This window comes from Pagrus pagrus (assembly GCF_965226575.1).
Source record: "Pagrus pagrus genome assembly, chromosome: 17".
In the NCBI taxonomy this organism is placed as follows: Eukaryota; Metazoa; Chordata; class Actinopteri; order Spariformes; family Sparidae; genus Pagrus; species Pagrus pagrus.
The window spans coordinates 28,025,776-28,044,963 of NC_140201.1; the positions used below are offsets into that span (position 1 = coordinate 28,025,776).

Here is a 19,188-nt window from a genome sequence, read left to right on the forward strand (position 1 = left end):
TCTGTGAATAGCTACTCTTAAATGTGGGCATTTAGTAAATGGTTTCATATTGGGATGTAGCAAGAGCAAATAATAGTCTATACCAAGCATTCACAGACAGCTGAATGCTGTGTGTGTGTGTGTGTGTGTGTGTGTGTGTGTGTGTGTGCGTGTGTGTGTGTGTGTGTGTGTGTGTGTGTGTGTGAGGGGGCGGTGATGATTCAGAAGTCAGATTTCTCACAGGAACAGCCACTTCACTAGAAGCAGAAGCACATTGCAGTTGGCCGGTGAGGAAATATTTTTCAGTTTTTTCCTCTTCGGTAGGGATCCGAGGGCTCCACAGAGAAGTGTACAAACGTTAATATTGGATATTTTAATTTATAACTAGCTGACTGCCGTTTGAATCTGTCATTGTGAGAAAGTACAGCTGTCACAATGTCCAGAGTTGCCAATCTGTCGAAGCTGCGGCAAGAGAGGATGAGGGAGATCAACCTGCGGGTGAGTTGGCACTATGCTCATGATTGAGACTGACAGAGACATAACACCCGGCACTGGCTTCCGCTTCTGACAACCACACCGTTTTTAAATAGGAAACAACTACCACTTTTACGTACAATTTTGTGACTTAATAGATTAAAGGAAAGTGTTAACCTACTGACTATACAATACTATTGCAGAAAAGTAGAGATTACTACTAAGACGTTATTTTTTTTTCTTTGTTTCTTTGTCTTTGTCACTTCCTCCTCTCATATATGTTAGTCACTCCCTGTTTTTGTACCTTCAGTCATGAAACATTTCCTCTTTGGTGCTGGGGCACAGGCCTCTCAGGCCATGGGCCCTGATATAGTTACATCAGTCCACATCAGTTCTAATGTAGATATACAGGAGATGTCTTTATATATTTGTGAATGTAGGTGGTGATGCTGATGTATGTTTGCTTGTACAGAGTGTGCTGCTCACTGGATATTTGACTATAGCAACTGTTGCCATAGAAATGGTAGTGGGTGTAAGTGATGTTACTGCTTTCTTAGAATGTTGTAGGCCTCAAAAATGTGTATAAATAAATATACAAAGCACCCAAGGATGGATGCACTGAGGCTTTTGCAGCAGGCTACAATTGCAGATGTAAAGTATTTTCAATTGCAAGATGCGCATCCAAGAGGGTTGCACAAAATAGATGGGGACAAAGGTCACTCTATTTACATTACTTGTGAGCCATCAGCTGCACATCTCCTGTCATTGGTTTCAGTGACTCCTACTGACATCATATTAGGACCCTAAGCTGTGACATCCCATCACTTGCTCCAATGGCACCACCAGGAGGGGGCCAGGGGGGGGGCCACGGCCAACCTGACACATTTGCTGTTCCTATTTACTAAGTTTCTTGCAGCATCAAACAGTGCATCACACCTCTCTTAATTAGACTTACCCAGCACCGTCAACACACTGGTGGTTACCTGTGACTGAAACGTGACATGTACAACAGCTGATCAACAATCATGTCAAACAGACCAGATCCCTCTGGTGCCCAGGGAAGAAAAAGAAGAAGAGAAGAGAATGAAAAATGGGAAAGAAGGAGGTAATGTGATGGATGCATGTAGTTACTGTTTGAGTATAGTGTTACTAGCTTACTTAGAAGGTAGTAACGTTAGCTAATTTAATAAAAAGCTAGAGTTATCATCAGTTACTCCACCTTGTATTCATTAGGGCGTGTTGGAAAGACTATTAAGGTGTTTTGGGAATAACCTAGAAAAATAATTTTGAGAAATACACCTTTCCTTTTAAAGGATAACTACCGTTTTTTACAACCTGGACCTTATTTCTAGCAAAATATATGATCATTTACTCACCCAGATAACTTTGGTGTCATTTGAAGTCATTCGGACGAAATTAGATCCGGTGTAGCGCCGATATATCCATATAATGCGAGTGACGGGGCAGCGACACACAGCCTCTATATAACGCATTATCTGCCACGAAACTAGTTCATTTCACCAATATTTTGTCATGATACGCTAGTGCTATTCCCCTCTGAGTCCGGGCTCGTCTGTTATCAACATCCGGGGTCAAACTAGTAGTAGCAGCTACAGGTAAACAAGCCGGGCTGTCGCGGGTGCGCGCGCAGCTCAGAGATGACATCCACCAGGTCAGAGGTAGTAGGTCAACCTACAGACCCCGGATGTTGACAATAGACGAGCCCGGACTCAGAGGGGAATAGCACTAGCGTATCATAACAAAATATTGGTGAAATGAACTAGTTTCGTGGCAGATAATGCCCATAAAGGCTGCGCTTCGGTGCCCCGTCACTCGCATTATATTGATATATCGCCGCTACACTGGATCTAATTTCGTCCGAACGACGCCAAATGACACCAAAGTTATCTGGGTGAGTAAATGATCATATATTTTGCTAGAAATAAGGTCCAGGTTGTAAAACACGGTAGTTATCCTTTAAGTGTGATGCACAAACCATTCACTGTCTGCCTCAAGAAACCAGGCAGACCTTTTTGTTGACATCTCAGTCAAGTTAGCCAATGTTAGCCCTGCTTAGTCAATTAAAATGCTCTCCAATTTCCATCACGTTTTGTAATTAGTAGTTTCAAACCCTTGCAATTGTTCATTGAATACATGTTTGTTCAAGCATGCAGGTATTGTTGTGTTTAGAATGTTTAAGGTTATAGTGGTGGAAAGTAACTAAGTAAGCTACATTTACTAAGTAAGCTACAAATACTGGCCAAACCAGTTATTTTACTTTAATACTTAACTGCATTTTGCTACTAATACTTTGGTATTTTTACTTAAGTAAAGATCTGAATACTTATCCCACCACTGGCTATAATGTGGCTTAGGTACCCATTTCACCATCAGCAGCTTTATTCATTAATATAATGTCACAACCAGTGGTCACATTTTATTCCTCTTCTCTCCTCAGATATACTTTTGAAAAATTTTGTTCCTATGCCTGCAGATCCTCTGCCACCTGCTGCCACCTCCATCCCAGCACCTTCCAGCAATGCAGCAGCAAGTGCTCCTGTCCCTGGCACCTCAGAAGAGCCCAGCGATGCAGCATCAGCTTCTAGTGTCCCCTCCATGTCAGCACAACTAGGTTCAAGCTCATTAAAACCTACCTGAGATCTTCTATGGGACAAAAAATCTCAGTGGACTTTCCATTGTTAGAGTAAATCATGTGGTCCCTTAACAGATGTCTGCATTATGCATATTGCACTGAGGTTTCTGTATTATAGTTTTTTGTGCAATAGTCTTATTTATATTATATTTGTAAATCTGCACTGATTTCTTTGATATTATATTTCGTGCAATACCTCATTTATATTGTATTTATATTTCATTTTATGCGATTATTTCTTTAATACTGTGTTATTTCTAAAATAAAGAAAGTTGACTGAAAGCAATGCAGATGTAAAGTATTTTCAATTGCAAGATGCGCATCCAAGAGGGTCACACAACTTACCTGTCCCCGTTGGTGCTACGTGCTGCTTCTCCACACAGGGGGAACACTGACGGTCATCTACTTCAGGTTATACACTGACTAGGGATAAGTACGACATACAACCCCACATCAAAAGACCCCAACTATCATTTTAAGTCAAATGTCATCAGTTTTTCCCTGACTGCTTAGAGTTGATACATGCTTTTGTCATTTAGATGTCATAGAATTAAAGATGTTAAAGAGTCATGAATGTTAATGGATGTATGAATGTGTACCAATTTAGTAAAAGATTAGACAAAATGTATATGAGTAGGTTTATCAAATCACATATCACATTTCTACCTAATCTAATAGAGAGCTAAACTGAAACAACATAAAAGTTGATTCGAGATACACCAACATACACACACACACAACAGTTTTACTAAGTGTTCCTATGCCAATATAATATCCTCAATACAGTAAAGTGTTGAAACTCGCCCCATCCTTGCTTGTGAATACTGAGCCTTTCGAGGATGAAAGTGCAACAGTGCAATGCATAAAATACATTCTGTAGTGGATTGGTATTCCTGGCTTTTATTCATCTCTTGGTGTCCATTATGTGCGGCATTGTCAGTAATATGTCGGCCAGGAAGGCTAAACTTGAATTACCCAGGGTGCTCTGCTGCTCTGTTAGGAATTAATCTGGGTTAATGGGCCATTTCCATCCTCATAGCCACTGACAGCTTTCCTCAAAGTGGAACAGTCAATGAAATAACAACAATAATACATTTTTATTAAACATTAATATTCAAAGAAACATGACACAGAAAAACACACCACAATAAGAACAATTATTTTAGTAGTAGATGTACTTTCATCAAAGTAACTTTTGTCAATCTTATGTATTGATGGCTGTCGAGATGTTTTTTCTACAAAGTAAACAAAAATGCTTTCAGAATAACTTTCTAACCCTGGCTTTAATCTTTAATCAAACGTTGATTTAATCAAATCATGAGTGTGTGTGCCTGTGCCTAAATGTGCCGGATTAGATAAGTTCTGAACTGTGCAGTGTTGGCGACGCTATGACAGAAAGTTATGAAGAAAACAGGCCCAAATTGTGGGGAGACTTCTCTTTCTATTAATTGGTAGGCTATTAGTAACACTTATATCCCCAAGTTTTCTCAACGAAATGTCACGGTTCAGAAATAGAGGCTCAAACGCAAGACAAAGAGGCACAAGACTGGGATGAGTTACAACAAAAATAATTTATTAAAGGCTACACCGTTACAAAAACACAAACTAAGGAAGGAGTGACACGGCACCCAAATGGCGGGGAATAACTCAAACCCGCACAAACCAAAAGAAAAGTAAGAAACTAAAACAGACTCGGTGCAAACCAGAGCTATCACTACAAACAGGAAATCAGGATACAGCTAAAGAAACAAGTATAACAAAATACAACAAAATATATACAAATGAACTAAACAGGAATGGGATATCATTGCTACCATACAAGACGAGAGAGAGCGGCTTGGCTGTGTCTGCATGTGGGGCTGGAAGGGGAAGGCAGGCAGGCAGAGATGATGCAGTGCGGCCGGGTGGAGATGGCAGCGGACAGGTGTAGCTTTCCAGGGGAGAGCGGGTGTGTGGATCCGGAGAGCAGGGTGAAGCCTCGGCGGAGGAAACGGGAGACCAGCCAAGTCCAGGAGTGCAGGCGGGAGGGGGAAATGTTAGTTTTGTTATGGCCCGGTGTCGGGTTGTGGAGAGCGTCTGGTTCTTATGGTGGCAGGTGAATGAGTGAAGTCACTGCCCTCCCCACCGCACAGATCAATCAGCTGATTGATGAGTGGCTGCACCTGTCCGCTCTGCACCCGCATGCTCCAGCCTGCCAGAGAGAGGGAGAAGAGACAGAAAAAGGGAGAGAGGATAAAAGGGAGACAAGGGTGGCGACGGTTGGCCTGCTGCTCCATCTTCAGAGAGGCCCGGCAGAGGGCGACCCAAACCTTCCTCCAAGTCCATTCACACCTCTTGATGAAGCTCTGAACTGAGGGAATGGCGATTTCCTCCTCGGAGGCAGGAAACAGGGGTGGCTGGTATCCAAGGACACACTGGAAGGGGGACAGTCCAGAAGAAGAGTTAGACAATGAATTGTATGCATACTCAACCCAGAGAAGTTGGCTGCGGGAATGGGAATCTCGCAGGAATCCAGAACTGGGCTGATTGGATGTCTTGCGGGCACAGACGGAACAGGCCAGGATGAACTCTCGGGTGTCAGTCTCCATGATGGGCCACCAGAACCGTTGACGGAGGATCTCCAAGGTGCGGGCAGATCCAGGATGGCAGGCAAACTTGGATGAATGCCCCCACTGAAGAACCTGAGAGCGGGTGGATTCGGGAACAAACAGTCGGTTCGGTGGACCTCCTCCTGGGTCGGGTTGCTGTTCAACCTCCCAAGTGACGGAGGCCACAATGCAGGTCTGAGGTAAGATGGGTTCCGGGTCCAGAGGGGACTCTTCTCCGGAGAACCGGCGAGAAAGGGCATCCGGTTTGGTGTTCCTGGATCCAGGACGATAGGTGATGGTGAAGTTGAAACGACAGAAGAAGAGGGACCAGCGGGCCTGACGGGAATTTAACCTCCTGGCAGATCGGATGTACTGGTTTTTGTGGTCTGTCCACACAATGAAAGGCTGCTAGGAGCCCTCTAACAAATGCCGCCATTCTTCCAGAGCGAGCTTGACGGCGAACAGCTCACGATCTCCCAAATCATAGTTTCTTTCGGTGGGGGTAAGACGTCATGAAAAGAAGGCACAGGGGTGTAATTTTTGGTCCGAGGCGGCCTGCTGGGACAGGACAGCTCCAACTCCAGTGTCCGAGGCATCCAGCTCCAGGATGAACTGTCTCTCTGGATCCGGCTGGGTCAGGATAGGTGCTGAAACAAAACGTTGCTTCAGCTCAGAAAAGGCTTGGTCCAGGGTCCAACAGTAGGTCTTGGTGGTGGAGGTGAGGGCGGTCAAGGGGGTTGCCACTGTACTGTAGTTTCCGATGAATCGGTGGTAGATGTTAGCGAATCCAAGGAAGCGCTGAAGCTGTTTCCGGTCTTCGGGACGGGGCCACTCTGTCACTGCCTCTACTTTCAGTGGGTCCATTTTGACCTCCCCAGACGAGATGATGTATCCCAGGAAGGCCACGGTGGAAGCATGGAACTCACATTTCTTAGCTTTGACGAAGAGGCGGTTCTGGAGGAGATGTTCGAGGACCTGGCGGACGTGACTGATGTGTTCTCAAGGGTTCGGGAGTAGATTAGAATGTCATCCAGGTAAACAAAGACAAACCAGTTAAGCATGTCTCTCAAGATGTCATTGATGAGGTTCTGGAAGACTGCAAGAGCGTTAGTGAGGCCAAAGGGCATGACCAGGTATTTCAAGAGTCCCAGAGGGGTGTTGAAGGCGGTTTTCCACTCGTCGCCCTCCCGGATTCTGATGAGGTGGTAGGCATTTCTGAGATCCAGTTTGGAGAAGAAGGAGGCTCCATGCAGAGGGGTGAAAGTGCAGTTGATTAAGGGTAGGGAGTAGGTATTTTTAATGGTAATGTCATTGAGGCCACGGAAATCTATGCAGGGATGGAGGGATTTATCTTTTTTGGAGACGAAAAAGAATCCAGCTCCAACGGGAGATGAAGATGGGCAGATGATTCCAGCTGCCAGGGAGTCCCAGATGTAGGACTCCATGGTGGCCTGTTCAGGTCTAGACAAGTTGTACAGTCTGCTGTGGGGTAGTGTGGCTCCAGGAAGTAGGTCTATAGCACAGTCGTAGGGTCGGTGTGGGGGCAGAGACAGGGCTTGATCCTTGTTAAAAACTGGGGTCAGATCGTGATAAACAGAGGGGATGAGGTCTAGGTTGAGGGGTTCGGATGGCGGGGCATGGTTGCTGGCTCGGTTCTCAGGGGTCAGGGCGGATTTCAGGCAGTGTTGGTGGCATTCCCAGCTCCAGTAACAAATCTCCTTTTGCTGCCAATCAATGTGGGGAACAGTTCTAAGGCGGACCTGGGCCAGGTGAAGTCCATTCAAGACACGAGCCTCCAGGGGCGCGTCAAGGGTTTCTGTGGGGATGCCGAGTTGGGATGCTAGGTGACTGTCCAGAAAATTCTCCTCAGACCCAGAATCCACCAAGGCTTGTAGAGGGATGGACTGAGGCTGCCAACACAGGGTTACTGCCACTTGGAGGCATTGAGGGGACAAAGTAGCGGTACGGCTCACCAGTAGCCCCCCAGTCACTGGTGAGCTGGGCCTTTTGGTGGACGGGCAGGGCAGGAGGCAATGTAGTGGCCAGGGCGTTCACAATAAATAAATGCACAGGTTCTCTGAGCGGCGTTGTTGTTCCTCTGACTTGGTGAGGTGGGCATGACCACTCTGCATCGACTCGGGTGGAGGCTCTGGTCGGGGGTCCGGCCGAATCCTGGGTCCCAGGAAACTAGGGGTTCTGGTGGACGCAGGTGCAGATCGGGTGCTCCGTTCTCGCCTTCTCTCCTGGAGCCGGTTGTCAATCGTGATAGAGAGTGAGATGAGGTGGTCTAGGTTTGAGGGGTCATCACGAGTAGCTATCTCGTCCTTAAGAGCTTCACTCAGGCCCTTATAGAAGGCTCTCTGGAGAGCGCCATCATTCCAAGTGCTCTCCGCAGCCAGCGTCCGGAACTCCACCGCAAAACGGATCATACTGTCCCGGTTCAGAAATAGAGGCTCAAACGCAAGACAAAGAGGCACAAGGCTGGGATGAGTTACAACAAAAATAATTTATTAAAGGCTAGACCATTACAAAAACACAAACTAAGGAAGGAGTGATGCAGCACTAGGGCTTTGACATTTGCCCAAAAAATCATATTCGAACTTCGTTTGTTTATTAATATTAATATTCGAATATATTCGAATATTTATTGATAATATTTTGATCATTAAATGCCTCCAGTAAGACCTATATTAGTATCAAAAGAAAGTCGTTTTTCTGTTGTTCTATGTTCTGTCCACCAGAGGGCAGTGTATCAATCAATAGACAGAAAAGTGTTGACAGGTGGGCTCTCAAGTTGCTGGTCGTGGAGTGGTCGATAAGTTTAGTCTTACATATTTTACAAATAACTTTGTCCTTTCTCATTATTTTTCCTTGTTTCAGGAAACCAAAGAAGCGCCACACATTACTCCTTAAATTTTCCGGCGTGTATAGTTCTCCTTCCGCACTCGCAGCCTTTTGCTCCGCCATTGTTTTTCTGTGAAAGAGTGTAAACAGGCGTCAGGCGCTAACGACGTGATAACGTACAGAAGCCCCAGGTGATCAATGCTCATGAGCTCGCGTTTCACAAAACAGGCTGAAAAAAGCCTCGAATCTGGATTGAAAACTACGTTTTCAGGCAAACACATTTACCAAAAATAATGCTTATTATAGGTTCGAATATTTAGAAGCTGCCCGATATTCGTTCGAATATCTTTTTTTTTTTTATATTCGAATTATATTCGAATACCGAAGTTCGATGTCAAAGCCCTATGCAGCACCCAAAGGGCTGGCAGGGAATAACTCAAACCCGCACAAACCAAAAGAAAGTATAACAAAAAACGCTGTCTACAAATTAACTAGACAGGAATGGGATATCATTACTACCATACAAGACAAGAGAGAGCGGCTTGGCTGTGTCTGCATGCGGGGCTGGAAGGGGAAGGCAGGCGGAGATGATGCGGTGCCGCCGGGAGGAGATGGCGGCGGACAGGTGTAGCTTTCCAGGGGAGAGCGGGTGTGTGGATCCGGAGAGCAGGGTGAAGCCTCGGTGGAGGAAATGGGAGAACAGGCGGGTCCAGGAGTGCAGGCGGGAAGGGGAAATGCAAGTTGTGTTACGGTCCGGCGTCGGGTTGTGGAGGGCGTCTGGTGGCAGGTGAATGAGTGAAGTCGCTCCCCTCCCCGCCGAACGAATCAATCAGCTGATTGATGAGTGGCTGCACCTGTCCGCTCTGCACCCGCATCATGCTCCAGCCTGCCAGAGAGAGAGGGAGAAGAGAGAGAAAAAGTGAGAGAGGAAAAAAGGGAGAGAGAGGCTGCCACTATCTGGCCCTTGATGTGGAGGGCGTGACAGTATCTATGTTGTAATAATATATAATAATAATACCTGATACTTTTTGAAAATAAGACACGCTACATTTTACAGTAAAAGTTTCTTTCTGCTGCTCTCACTGTTACTGATTTTACAGCAAAACTAAAAATCAGGGAATAATACATGGATCTGGGGCTGAGACCCATCCTCCATCTAAGTTTGGTGGAAATCTGTCTGAAGTTTTTGTGTAATCCTGCTGGCAAAAAAATAGCGTATCAAACAAATATCTAATCCTTGCTTAATAGCAGCGGATAGAAGCGTGCAAACATTTCAATTGACTTCTGCCAATTTTCTTAAAATTCAGCACAGAGCAAAAAAGGTGGGAGAAAACTGATTGCAAGTTTATTCTGATGAGGCAGCACAAAGGAAGTTTTTATTTTGGTGGAATATGTGTCCTGTCGTTTTTTTTTTACAACTGTTTGTGGCACGATGTCACTCCACTGCTACTTATCTTAAAGAGCTAAAATAAAACAAATACTTGAATTGGAATAATGATTAAAATGCAAATGATGTATTTTAATTAAACACTCATAAAATAAGTAAATGCCATCATAATATCTTTGCATATAACCTCTGTCTTAATTGCCTATTCACTGTACATAAAACCTACAAATACTTAAGTGTTCCTATTTACTGCATTTTGGACCCCCACCACTTTAATATTTCACATTGCAAATGCTACAACATGTCATAATTTCCACTTTGCGGCTCTCTGTGTTGTACAGCAGTAATGTCATATTTCTCCCTGGACTAGTCCTTCTGCCTGCTGTAAAGTAAGTGGGGGAGGCAGGAGGTAGGAGTATTTATAGTCCTAGAATCTCAGAGCGATTCTGCACCACTTGATATGCTTTGAATATGGGCCCAGAGCTCTCAGATGAGCCTTATCACAAGTCATCACTTTCACACTGACAATGTCTGTAGAAAGATGTTGAGGAAGTCGCAGGTATGCTTCATTTATACATTACAGAAAGTTGATTTAGTAAAAAAGACTCTTCTGAAGTTCTGGAGCCAGAGTAAATGGGATGAGAGCTGCAATTCTTGTAAATTGAGTTGTCCTGAGCCAATCGGGATTGGCTACAATACACAAGATCAACTACAGATGCAGTAGCTCACAGTAGAAATAACTGATTTATGGATGTTGCTGCTTCTGTAAACTGTTCTGTACTGTTTCTGACGCGCTTGTTCATTTTTTAATAGCGGAGGTGAAGGTAAGGAGAGCCGAGAAATCAGACAATTGAACTGTGGTAAAATATTTCTCTTCATGGGAGATATTTGAAAACTAGAAGCAATGTCTGAGTTACGGTTACTATCAGCTGCACAGCAGAGAACAGTACAACTTTTGGTTTTGTGGGCACATAAATTCAGGTCGAAAAATCAATAGCAGCTGCTACTGAGATGAGAACAATGAGAAAAATACTACTGCTAGGACAACTCTGACCCCACCACCACATCTAGCCTACTTTGAGTGATGGCAGTAGAAGTGAAAAATCAAGATACATCATTTTACACATCATTTACTTTATTAATTTTCTTGTTTTTTATTTATAAATGTCATTTAATTTAGAGGCCATCCATAAGTAATATGTGGAAATGTTTCCTGTTGCAATCTGTTTACTCTGACTTCTGCTTTTACTGTTGTGTTCATGTGATGGTCATAAGAGCTTCTTCTTTTCTAAGTAGCAGCTTTCAGCTAAGAAGAAAAACAGCTCAGATAGATGAGACAAATGACCACGGGATAATTACAGTGACTACACTGACTTCATTGCGCAAGTACTGTAAAGTGCAGGATCATTGGTGTCCACTAGTGTGGTGGTGATCATTTTGGAAATTACTGCCTTGTATAACAGTTTTTAAAGCAATATTAAATGTTACATCACGCTAAGCATCAACATGACCTGAACCAGAGAAAATAACGCCAGGCTATAACACGCTACCAGCAGGTATGCTGTTAGGAATTATGGACAGGGGTACCAAATGTTATTGAGTACCTCATATACACCCAGGCCAGCACCACCACCAACCAGTGTTCATTTTGGCAGCTATTTTTACATTAAGTCTTTAGATGAAATACTTATTAGTTTTAGTCACATTTTAAATGTTTTTTCATTCATAGTTTTGTTTCGTCGACGACAAAGACATTTACACTGGCCGACTCCAAAAGAAGGCCAGCTGTATTGTTAAGAACCCCACTCACATCGGACATTACCTGTTCTCCCCCCTGCCCTCTGGGAAGAGATATAGATCTATCAGATCTAAAACAAACAGACTGAAGAACAGTTTCTTCCCACAGGCAGTGAAATTTATTTGTAAGTGATCAGATTGTGTATCCAGACAACATTAGTTGATCTGCATGGGTTGCTGTGGTAACAATGTAGGCATCAGTAACTACGTACCTTGGTGACGTGTCTTTCTAATCTAAAAAGCAAAAGAAATTCCAGCTTTGCCTGTACAGAAGCCTCCACCCACAGCGCCTACAGGGTTTATTTCAGCATCTGTCCATGGGCCGTTGTTCTCTGTGTTTTCCTCCATACTGCTCCTCTAGGAGCAGCATAGGTTCCTCTCAGTCACTCTGATGCACTTCTGTGACTCTGGATTCAACCCGCTCTCCAAGAAATTACATTTGTATATAAGGCTACTAAATTGTTTGCATAATTGCCTTGTGGTGAAACGTAATTGCTGCCTGGATTATGCTCACAGACAACGTTTCTCTGAGTGTAAAAAGCACTTTGGGTTAGTGTTATGGAAAGATCCTGATTTCAGTTAAAGATTTATTAAAAAATCATATGTCTCAATTTACTTCTTACTTTTTCTGCATTACAAACAGACCATGATATTTCCATGACCTTAATCAAGCTGTGTCTGTCTAAACATAACCATAAGAAATCTAGGTTCTGTATTGTAGGTAACTGGACTTGTTTCAGTTTCTTGAAGACGTTTCACCTCTCATCCAAGAGGCTCCTTCAGTTCTAATCAACTGGAGAGGAGTTGGCTGGCTTTTAAACTCTGTGTGGGAGTGTCCTTACAGGACTCCTCCACTGCTCTGGATCTTTTAGCAGTTTCGACAAAGGTCCAGTTTTGGTAGCCACAGGTTTTAAGTGCTCCCCTGATGTGCTTCTGTTCCTTCTCCTTCCCCTCTGACTTAGTGGGCACAGTCTCAGCCCGATGGTTTAAGGTTCTGATGACCCCCAACTTGTGCTCCAGTGGGTGATGAGAGTCGAACAGCAAGTACTTATCTGTGTGTGTAGGTTTTCTGTACATCGCAATGTTGAGGCTTCTGTCTTCTTCAATGTGTACTGCACAGTCCAAGAAGGGCTGACTGTCTCCTCTGACATCTTCCTGTGTGAACTTGTCCACAGCATTAATGTGTTCTGTGAAGGCTTCCACTTCCCTTGCTCTGATTTTGACCCAGGGGTCATCCACATACCTGAGCCAGTGGCTTGGAGCAGTTCCTGTGAAGGTAATCGAGGCTCTGCTCTCAACTTCTTCCATGTAGAGGTTGGCCACTATTGAGGACACCGGTGAGCCCATGGCACAGCCGTGCTTCTGTCTGTAAAAGCCATCAATGTATTGGAAGTAGATGGTCGTCAGGCAGAGGTCAAGTAAGGCACAAATGTGATCTGGGTTGAAGTTGGTTCTGCTGGACAAAGTGCTTTCCTGTAGCAGGCATTTCTTCACCATCCTAACAGCTTCTTGAGTGGGAATGCATGTAAAAAGTGATGTGATGTCATAAGAAACCATTGTTTCATCTGAGTGCAGTGTTATCTCTCTCACCTTGCTGGTGAAATCCTGTGAGTTTTTGATGTGGTGTTGAGTTTTACCGACCAAAGGAGCTAGGATACCGGCTTAATGCTGCTGATGATGGGTCTGAGTGGTGCTCCTGCCATGTGTATCTTGGGGAGTTCATAGATACATGGGATGGATTCCCAGGGGTACAGTCTGTAATATAATGGTCTGTCAATGGCTTTGTCCTTTTCCAGTTTTTGCAGATGTTCTATAACCTTCTTTTTGTAGCTATTGGTAGGATCTTGCCTCAGAGTCTCATACAGTAGGTGTTAGTATCACTAAGCAGATCAGTGATTTTGGTGTGGTAATCCGCTTAGTATCACTAAGCAGATCAGTGATTTTGGTGTGGTAATCCGCTGTGTTTTGCACTACAGTGCATCTCCCTTTGTCCACCGGCAAGATGGTGATGTTCCGGTCTCTTTTGAGTGATGCCAGGGCCTTCCTTTCCTCAGTAGTGAGGTTGGAGGGGGGTGCTTTTGCATTAGCAAGAGCGGCTGATACCTTCAACCGTAGCTGTTCTGCCTCTGTGTCTGCCAGTTTGCTGTTTCTGATGGCTGACTGTTGCTGTGATGAGATCTACTACTGGTATCTGTTCTGGAGCTACTGCAAAGTTCAGTCCTTTGGCAAGGACATCCTTCTCTGGTTGGGTGAGCTCTCTGTTGGTCAAGTTTTTCACCCACTTCTCTTGTATGTCTGGATGATGCAACGAGTGGCCCTAACGACTCTGAGACTCAGAGCTCACACGTGTCCTTAACAACTCTGTAAGAACACACTCACACAGAGTTTAAAAGTCCAGTTGCCTACAATACAGCATCTAGATTTACCATGATCTGGATGACTGAGAACCTTCATCAACAACCATAAGAAAGTTTAAAAATGCTGTAGTCACTACCTGTGGATGGTGTATTGCAAGTTACTGATATGTTCAGTATCCACATTTTGAAAACTTTGATACGGTGATTAACATTTCATTATTACGTTAATGTGAACTATAATTCAATCGGCATTACAGTTCCTTCTAAACCTTGCTGTTGCCAATGATCTATATATTAATGTAATTTGTAGAGAGGGCTGCTGGTTTTGACTGCGTTGTTGTGTGTTGCACACTGACCGACACAAATGACACTTAAAAATCCAATTTGAGTAACCAGAATATCTGGACTGAGATACATTTGTAGAAATTCTATTGAATCGCGTATCAAACCACTGTCAAATGATGCAAAAATATAATTTCTGAAAGAGTTTCTAAAATCAGTCTGGATACAAACTGGATATGTCAAACAAGATTTAGGTCAGAGAACATCTCTAATGAGTCACTGCTAATTTGTGTGATGACTGTAGTCTTCAAGAGCCTGAAGGGTGTTGATGGCTTTTATTATTCTGTTTTTCTTTTGTTTCTAAGAGCTTCTTGACAGGATGTTTCAGGTCTTCCCAATTGGAAAGCTTTTCTAATCCAGAACAATGGTCTAGGGCTTGGATACCTTTCTTTATTTAGCATTTATTTACGGGAAAACACCTTTGTAACTCACTGATCATGATCTCATATGGCGTAGAATATGCATTGATAAAGGCTATCAAGATGACATCACAACTTTAGGGAGGGACGAAGAGAGTAGGGCTGCAGCTATCACATATTTTTAGAATCGAGTATTCTACTGATTATCCCATCGATTAATCGAGTAATCTAATAAAAAATTATTTTGCATTATTAAACAACAATACCAAATAATGCATAACAAAAATGACAGGCCTGTTAAATAGACCAAGCAATTGGCTTTTATTCCTGAAAAAAACATTTATTCCAACTATTCCTAACACCAGGAGTAAGGGTGTGTGTTTGCTTGTGTGTGCATGCGTGCGTGAGGGAGAGTGAGAGAGACGAGCCGAGTGTGTGTGTGTGTGTGTGTGTGTGTGTGTGGAAAGGAGTTATTTGGTGTAGGCTATTACTCTCTTGCAATTTAACACAAATTAGTTTCCAAATCTTAACATGATATCTAGCCATACCAACATCAGGCTACAGCCTCTACAAATACCATACGCTCTAACTAGCGATGGTAGGCTACGCTGAATTAGCTAGCATCAATGTTTACCTTAGCTTGTGTCGGCGACGCTTGGTGAGCTGGTGTTAACAGCTGGATGCTTTCGGTTCAGATGTTGAATCATTGTTGACGTGCTGTTGTGGTACGCCAGTTCTGCATTGCAGTAGACACATTTCACTTTGTTATCTTCTTTTTTAAGATAAAGTGAAATGATCCCAAAACTTTGGACCTTCCCCGTCTTTTACGTGTAAAGGCCAATTTATACTACTGCGGAAAGTGCTGTACACGGACACGGAGAGCCCTCTCCGTCGACGGAGAGCCAGTCGGAGACCCTCTCCGGATATTCTCCGGACGCATGAAATATTTTTTAAGTGTCCGTCACTCCGTTGAGGGGAAACGGAGATGGCAAGGACTGTGATTGGTCCTCTAAAAACATCATTTCCGGAATTACTTTCGAAAGAGTTTGACCGGTTCGCAATCAAGATGAGAATGAATCCGATCGCGCCTAGCCGAAGAAATTAGAAAATACGAGAACCTTTATGTAACCTCCTTAAAGACATACAAGGACACTTGTATCGGGGGGGGGGGGGGGGGGGTGGAAATTGCATTGCGTATCCGGCACCACGACGGAGAACTGCGAAGGCTCGAGGGGTCTCCGTGGTTACGGAGTCGGATTACGTATTACGTATTACGTAGTCGGAGTAGTATATCCGACCCTTAACCCTTTCTGTACCTTTCCTATAGGCAGGGCCCTGTGTTCATAACTTTAATTCCCCTTGTGTTGATTAATCAAGCCCTCTTAAAATGAGTAACTCTAAATTATATAGTTTTCTCAGTGTGTTATACTGACAGCGTTCAAAACACAAACTCTTTTTTACTCTTGGCTCTATAAAGTAACTTATGAATTATTACTACCAGACATCACAAAACAACTTCTCTCAAATTAAGTCAATTTATTAACTAAACAAAAAATGATGACCTTTGGCAAAATCAGATACTCTTCCAAACAAAAATATTAGACACAGAAATTGTCTAGCTTAGTAGTATTCAGTATAGAAAATAGCCACTATAGCTCTTATGAAATTCACTAGGCTTATTTTATACTCAAAAGATTTTAAATGAAATTCACATATGTTCCTTTAACCTTCTCTTACAACAACGTCATGAATTATGTCCTCTACTTTCACCTCACAACAATAAACACAGATGAATTAAATCAAATAGTTTTGGGTTCCAGTAAAATAACATGCTAACCAGTGGGCCCACACACTCACACAAGCCGGCAACAATATAAATGAAAGAAAATAACCCCCACGTGGCAGGCCTGGATGAATTCGGGATCGTGGTGGCCAAAACAGGTAGCCGCTTCACTCTAGCCGAGCAAAACAATGATGAATACTCACAGTTTGTAGCAGAGTTCAAGTCAGTGTCTGTGTGATGGCGGGAAGAAGACACGAAGCAGAAAACAGCGGCCGAGCTGTAAGCTAGCAGGTTACCGGCTCTGGATCCACCAAACCGGCAGGTCAAACCGTCTTGCTCCCTCAGCTTACCGACCGTGGTTGAGGCGAGAGAAATGTCCTCTCTCCTTCAGGAAAAACATACAGCAGAAGGTGCGCTGCTCTGGCCCCTCTGATGACGAACTCTTGTGGCAGCAACTCTTGTAACTTTTCTCATCCAACGCGTCACATTAGACTCTCGGGTTCACTTAGAGCAATGTCCTTCAGTCTTAGGCTCTATTTTCTACAGCCTGACCTGTAAAAACAACTCCAAACTTGTAAAAACCCTCTCTGTATCGTCCCGTCTATCCTCAGCCCCAAACTTTTTTTCTCTCCTCACCTCTCTTCACGATGACCTATTAGTCCCGCCCCACAACCAATCACAGCACAGAAAAATGATATGACTCAACACACAGCCAATCACCTTTTGAAAAAGAAAATAAACAAGGTAGGTTGTGCTCTCTCCCACATAGTAGCTGTGTCCAAATTCAGGGGTTGAATCCTTTGAAGGACCCGTCCTTTGTAGACTCCTTCGGAGAGTCCTTTGACGGCCGCGTCAACCGTTGTTAAATTGGACGGTCTAGCCTTCGGCGTATTTCCTGGTTGCGTCACCAGATGTTCCCACCCTTACCGTTACGTCACGATTGATGGCGCCCAGGCCCATGAAAGACAGTTGACTGAATGGATTTTATGGTTTTCTGAACGTCTAACATTTTGAAAGTGAAGGCTTTTAAGGCTTTACTTCCAACGGCATAATGCTAATTTATGCCGTATGCTAATGCATTACCAGCGCCATGTATTTTAACTGAAAGTCCGCTGAAGTTTAAAGGATAACTACTGTTTTTTACAACCTGGACCTTATTTCTAGCAAAATATATGGTCATTTACTCACCCAGATAACTTTGGTGTCATTTGAAGTTGTTCGGACGAAATTAGATCCAGTGTAGCGCCGATATATCCATATAATGCGAGTGACAGGCACCTAAGCGCAGCCTTTATGAGCATTATCTGCCACGAAACTAGTTTATTTCACCAATATTTTGTTATGATACGCTAGCGCTATTCCCCTCTGAGTCCGGGCTTATCTATTGTCAACATCCGGGGTCTGTAGGTTGACCTACTACCTCTGACATGGAGGATGTCGTCTCTGAGCTGCGCACGCACCCACGACAGCCCGGCTTGTTTACCTGTTGCTGCTACTGCTAGTTTGACCCCGGATGTTGATAACGGACGAGCCCGGACTCAGAGGGGAATAGCACTAGCGCATCATGACAAAATATTAGTGAAATGAACTAGTTTCGTGGCAGACAATGCGTTATATAGAGGCTGTGTGTCGCTGCCCCGTCACTCGCATTATATGGATATATCGGCGCTACACTGGATCTAATTTCGTCCGAACGACTCCAAATGACACCAAAGTTATCTGGGTGAGTAAATGACCATATATTTTGCTAGAAATAAGGTCCAGGTTGTAAAAAACGGTAGTTATCCTTTAACATATCTCGCAATGGATGTTCAAATGAGTAAAAACCCAGTACTTACATTTAAATGTCAAGTCTGCACCACTTGATGTCGCCATTTTTCTTGCTTTCCCTCTTTTTCGGGACTGAGGAGCAGCGCGCAAAGGATCTTGGGATATGGGAGGCCGCGAAGGATAGTAGCTGTCCGTCCTCCGAAAACAGGGAAAAGAAGGCTGCATTTGTGGGCTGCATTTGAAGGAGCCTTCGAATTTGGACAGCCTTCGCGCAGTGTTGTGACATAATTGGCCTTCAAATGCGCACTTCGAAGGATGCAGCCCCTGAATTTGGACACAGCCATCATAAACATAACAGCACATGTAGCTACTCTGCAATCTATCCTATCTCTTAAAGTGACAAACCCATACTTCATATTAAACTGAACATGTCCACCAAAATACACTCATTTTAAAACAGAATGTGTACTTTTATCAAATCAAACTATTACCGATATGAATTAAGCATGGATTAAAACAGCCTGGGGCTACATACGGACGGTTTCTTGGCTCTCCGCCATCGCGCCCACTCAATTCTGAACGTAGTGGTGTGTGTCCGCAATAACAGTCCATATGGAAAAATGATCCCTGAGCTAAGCAGGCCACATAACGCGAGTGATAGGAATTAAACGAAGCCTCGAGGCAGAGAATTTGCTTTGATCATTTTTTGTAATCGAATTATTCGAGTTACTTGAGTAATCGTTTCAGCTCTAGAGGAGAGAGTTACCTGATTCTCCTGAGCGCCTAACACTGTCTGTGGAAGGCATCATTTGTTTTTATGAGCCTCTTTTTTAAAATCAGTTTTCCTTGAAGTTA

The 19,188-nt window shown here is 43.7% G+C and overlaps 1 protein-coding gene across 2 annotated transcripts in view; it reads left to right on the forward strand.

Moving 5' to 3' along the window:
* The first annotated feature begins 233 nt into the window (after window positions 1-233).
* arhgef2a (Rho guanine nucleotide exchange factor (GEF) 2a) overlaps window positions 234-19,188 on the forward strand; it is an 85,033-nt gene continuing 66,078 nt past the window's right edge. For both annotated transcript variants that reach the window (XM_084379026.1, XM_084379027.1), the window contains exon 1: window positions 234-477. In XM_084379026.1, coding sequence (XP_084235152.1) covers window positions 415-477 — 63 coding nt within the window. In that variant the 5' untranslated portion in view covers window positions 234-414. The remainder of the gene's footprint in view (window positions 478-19,188) is intronic.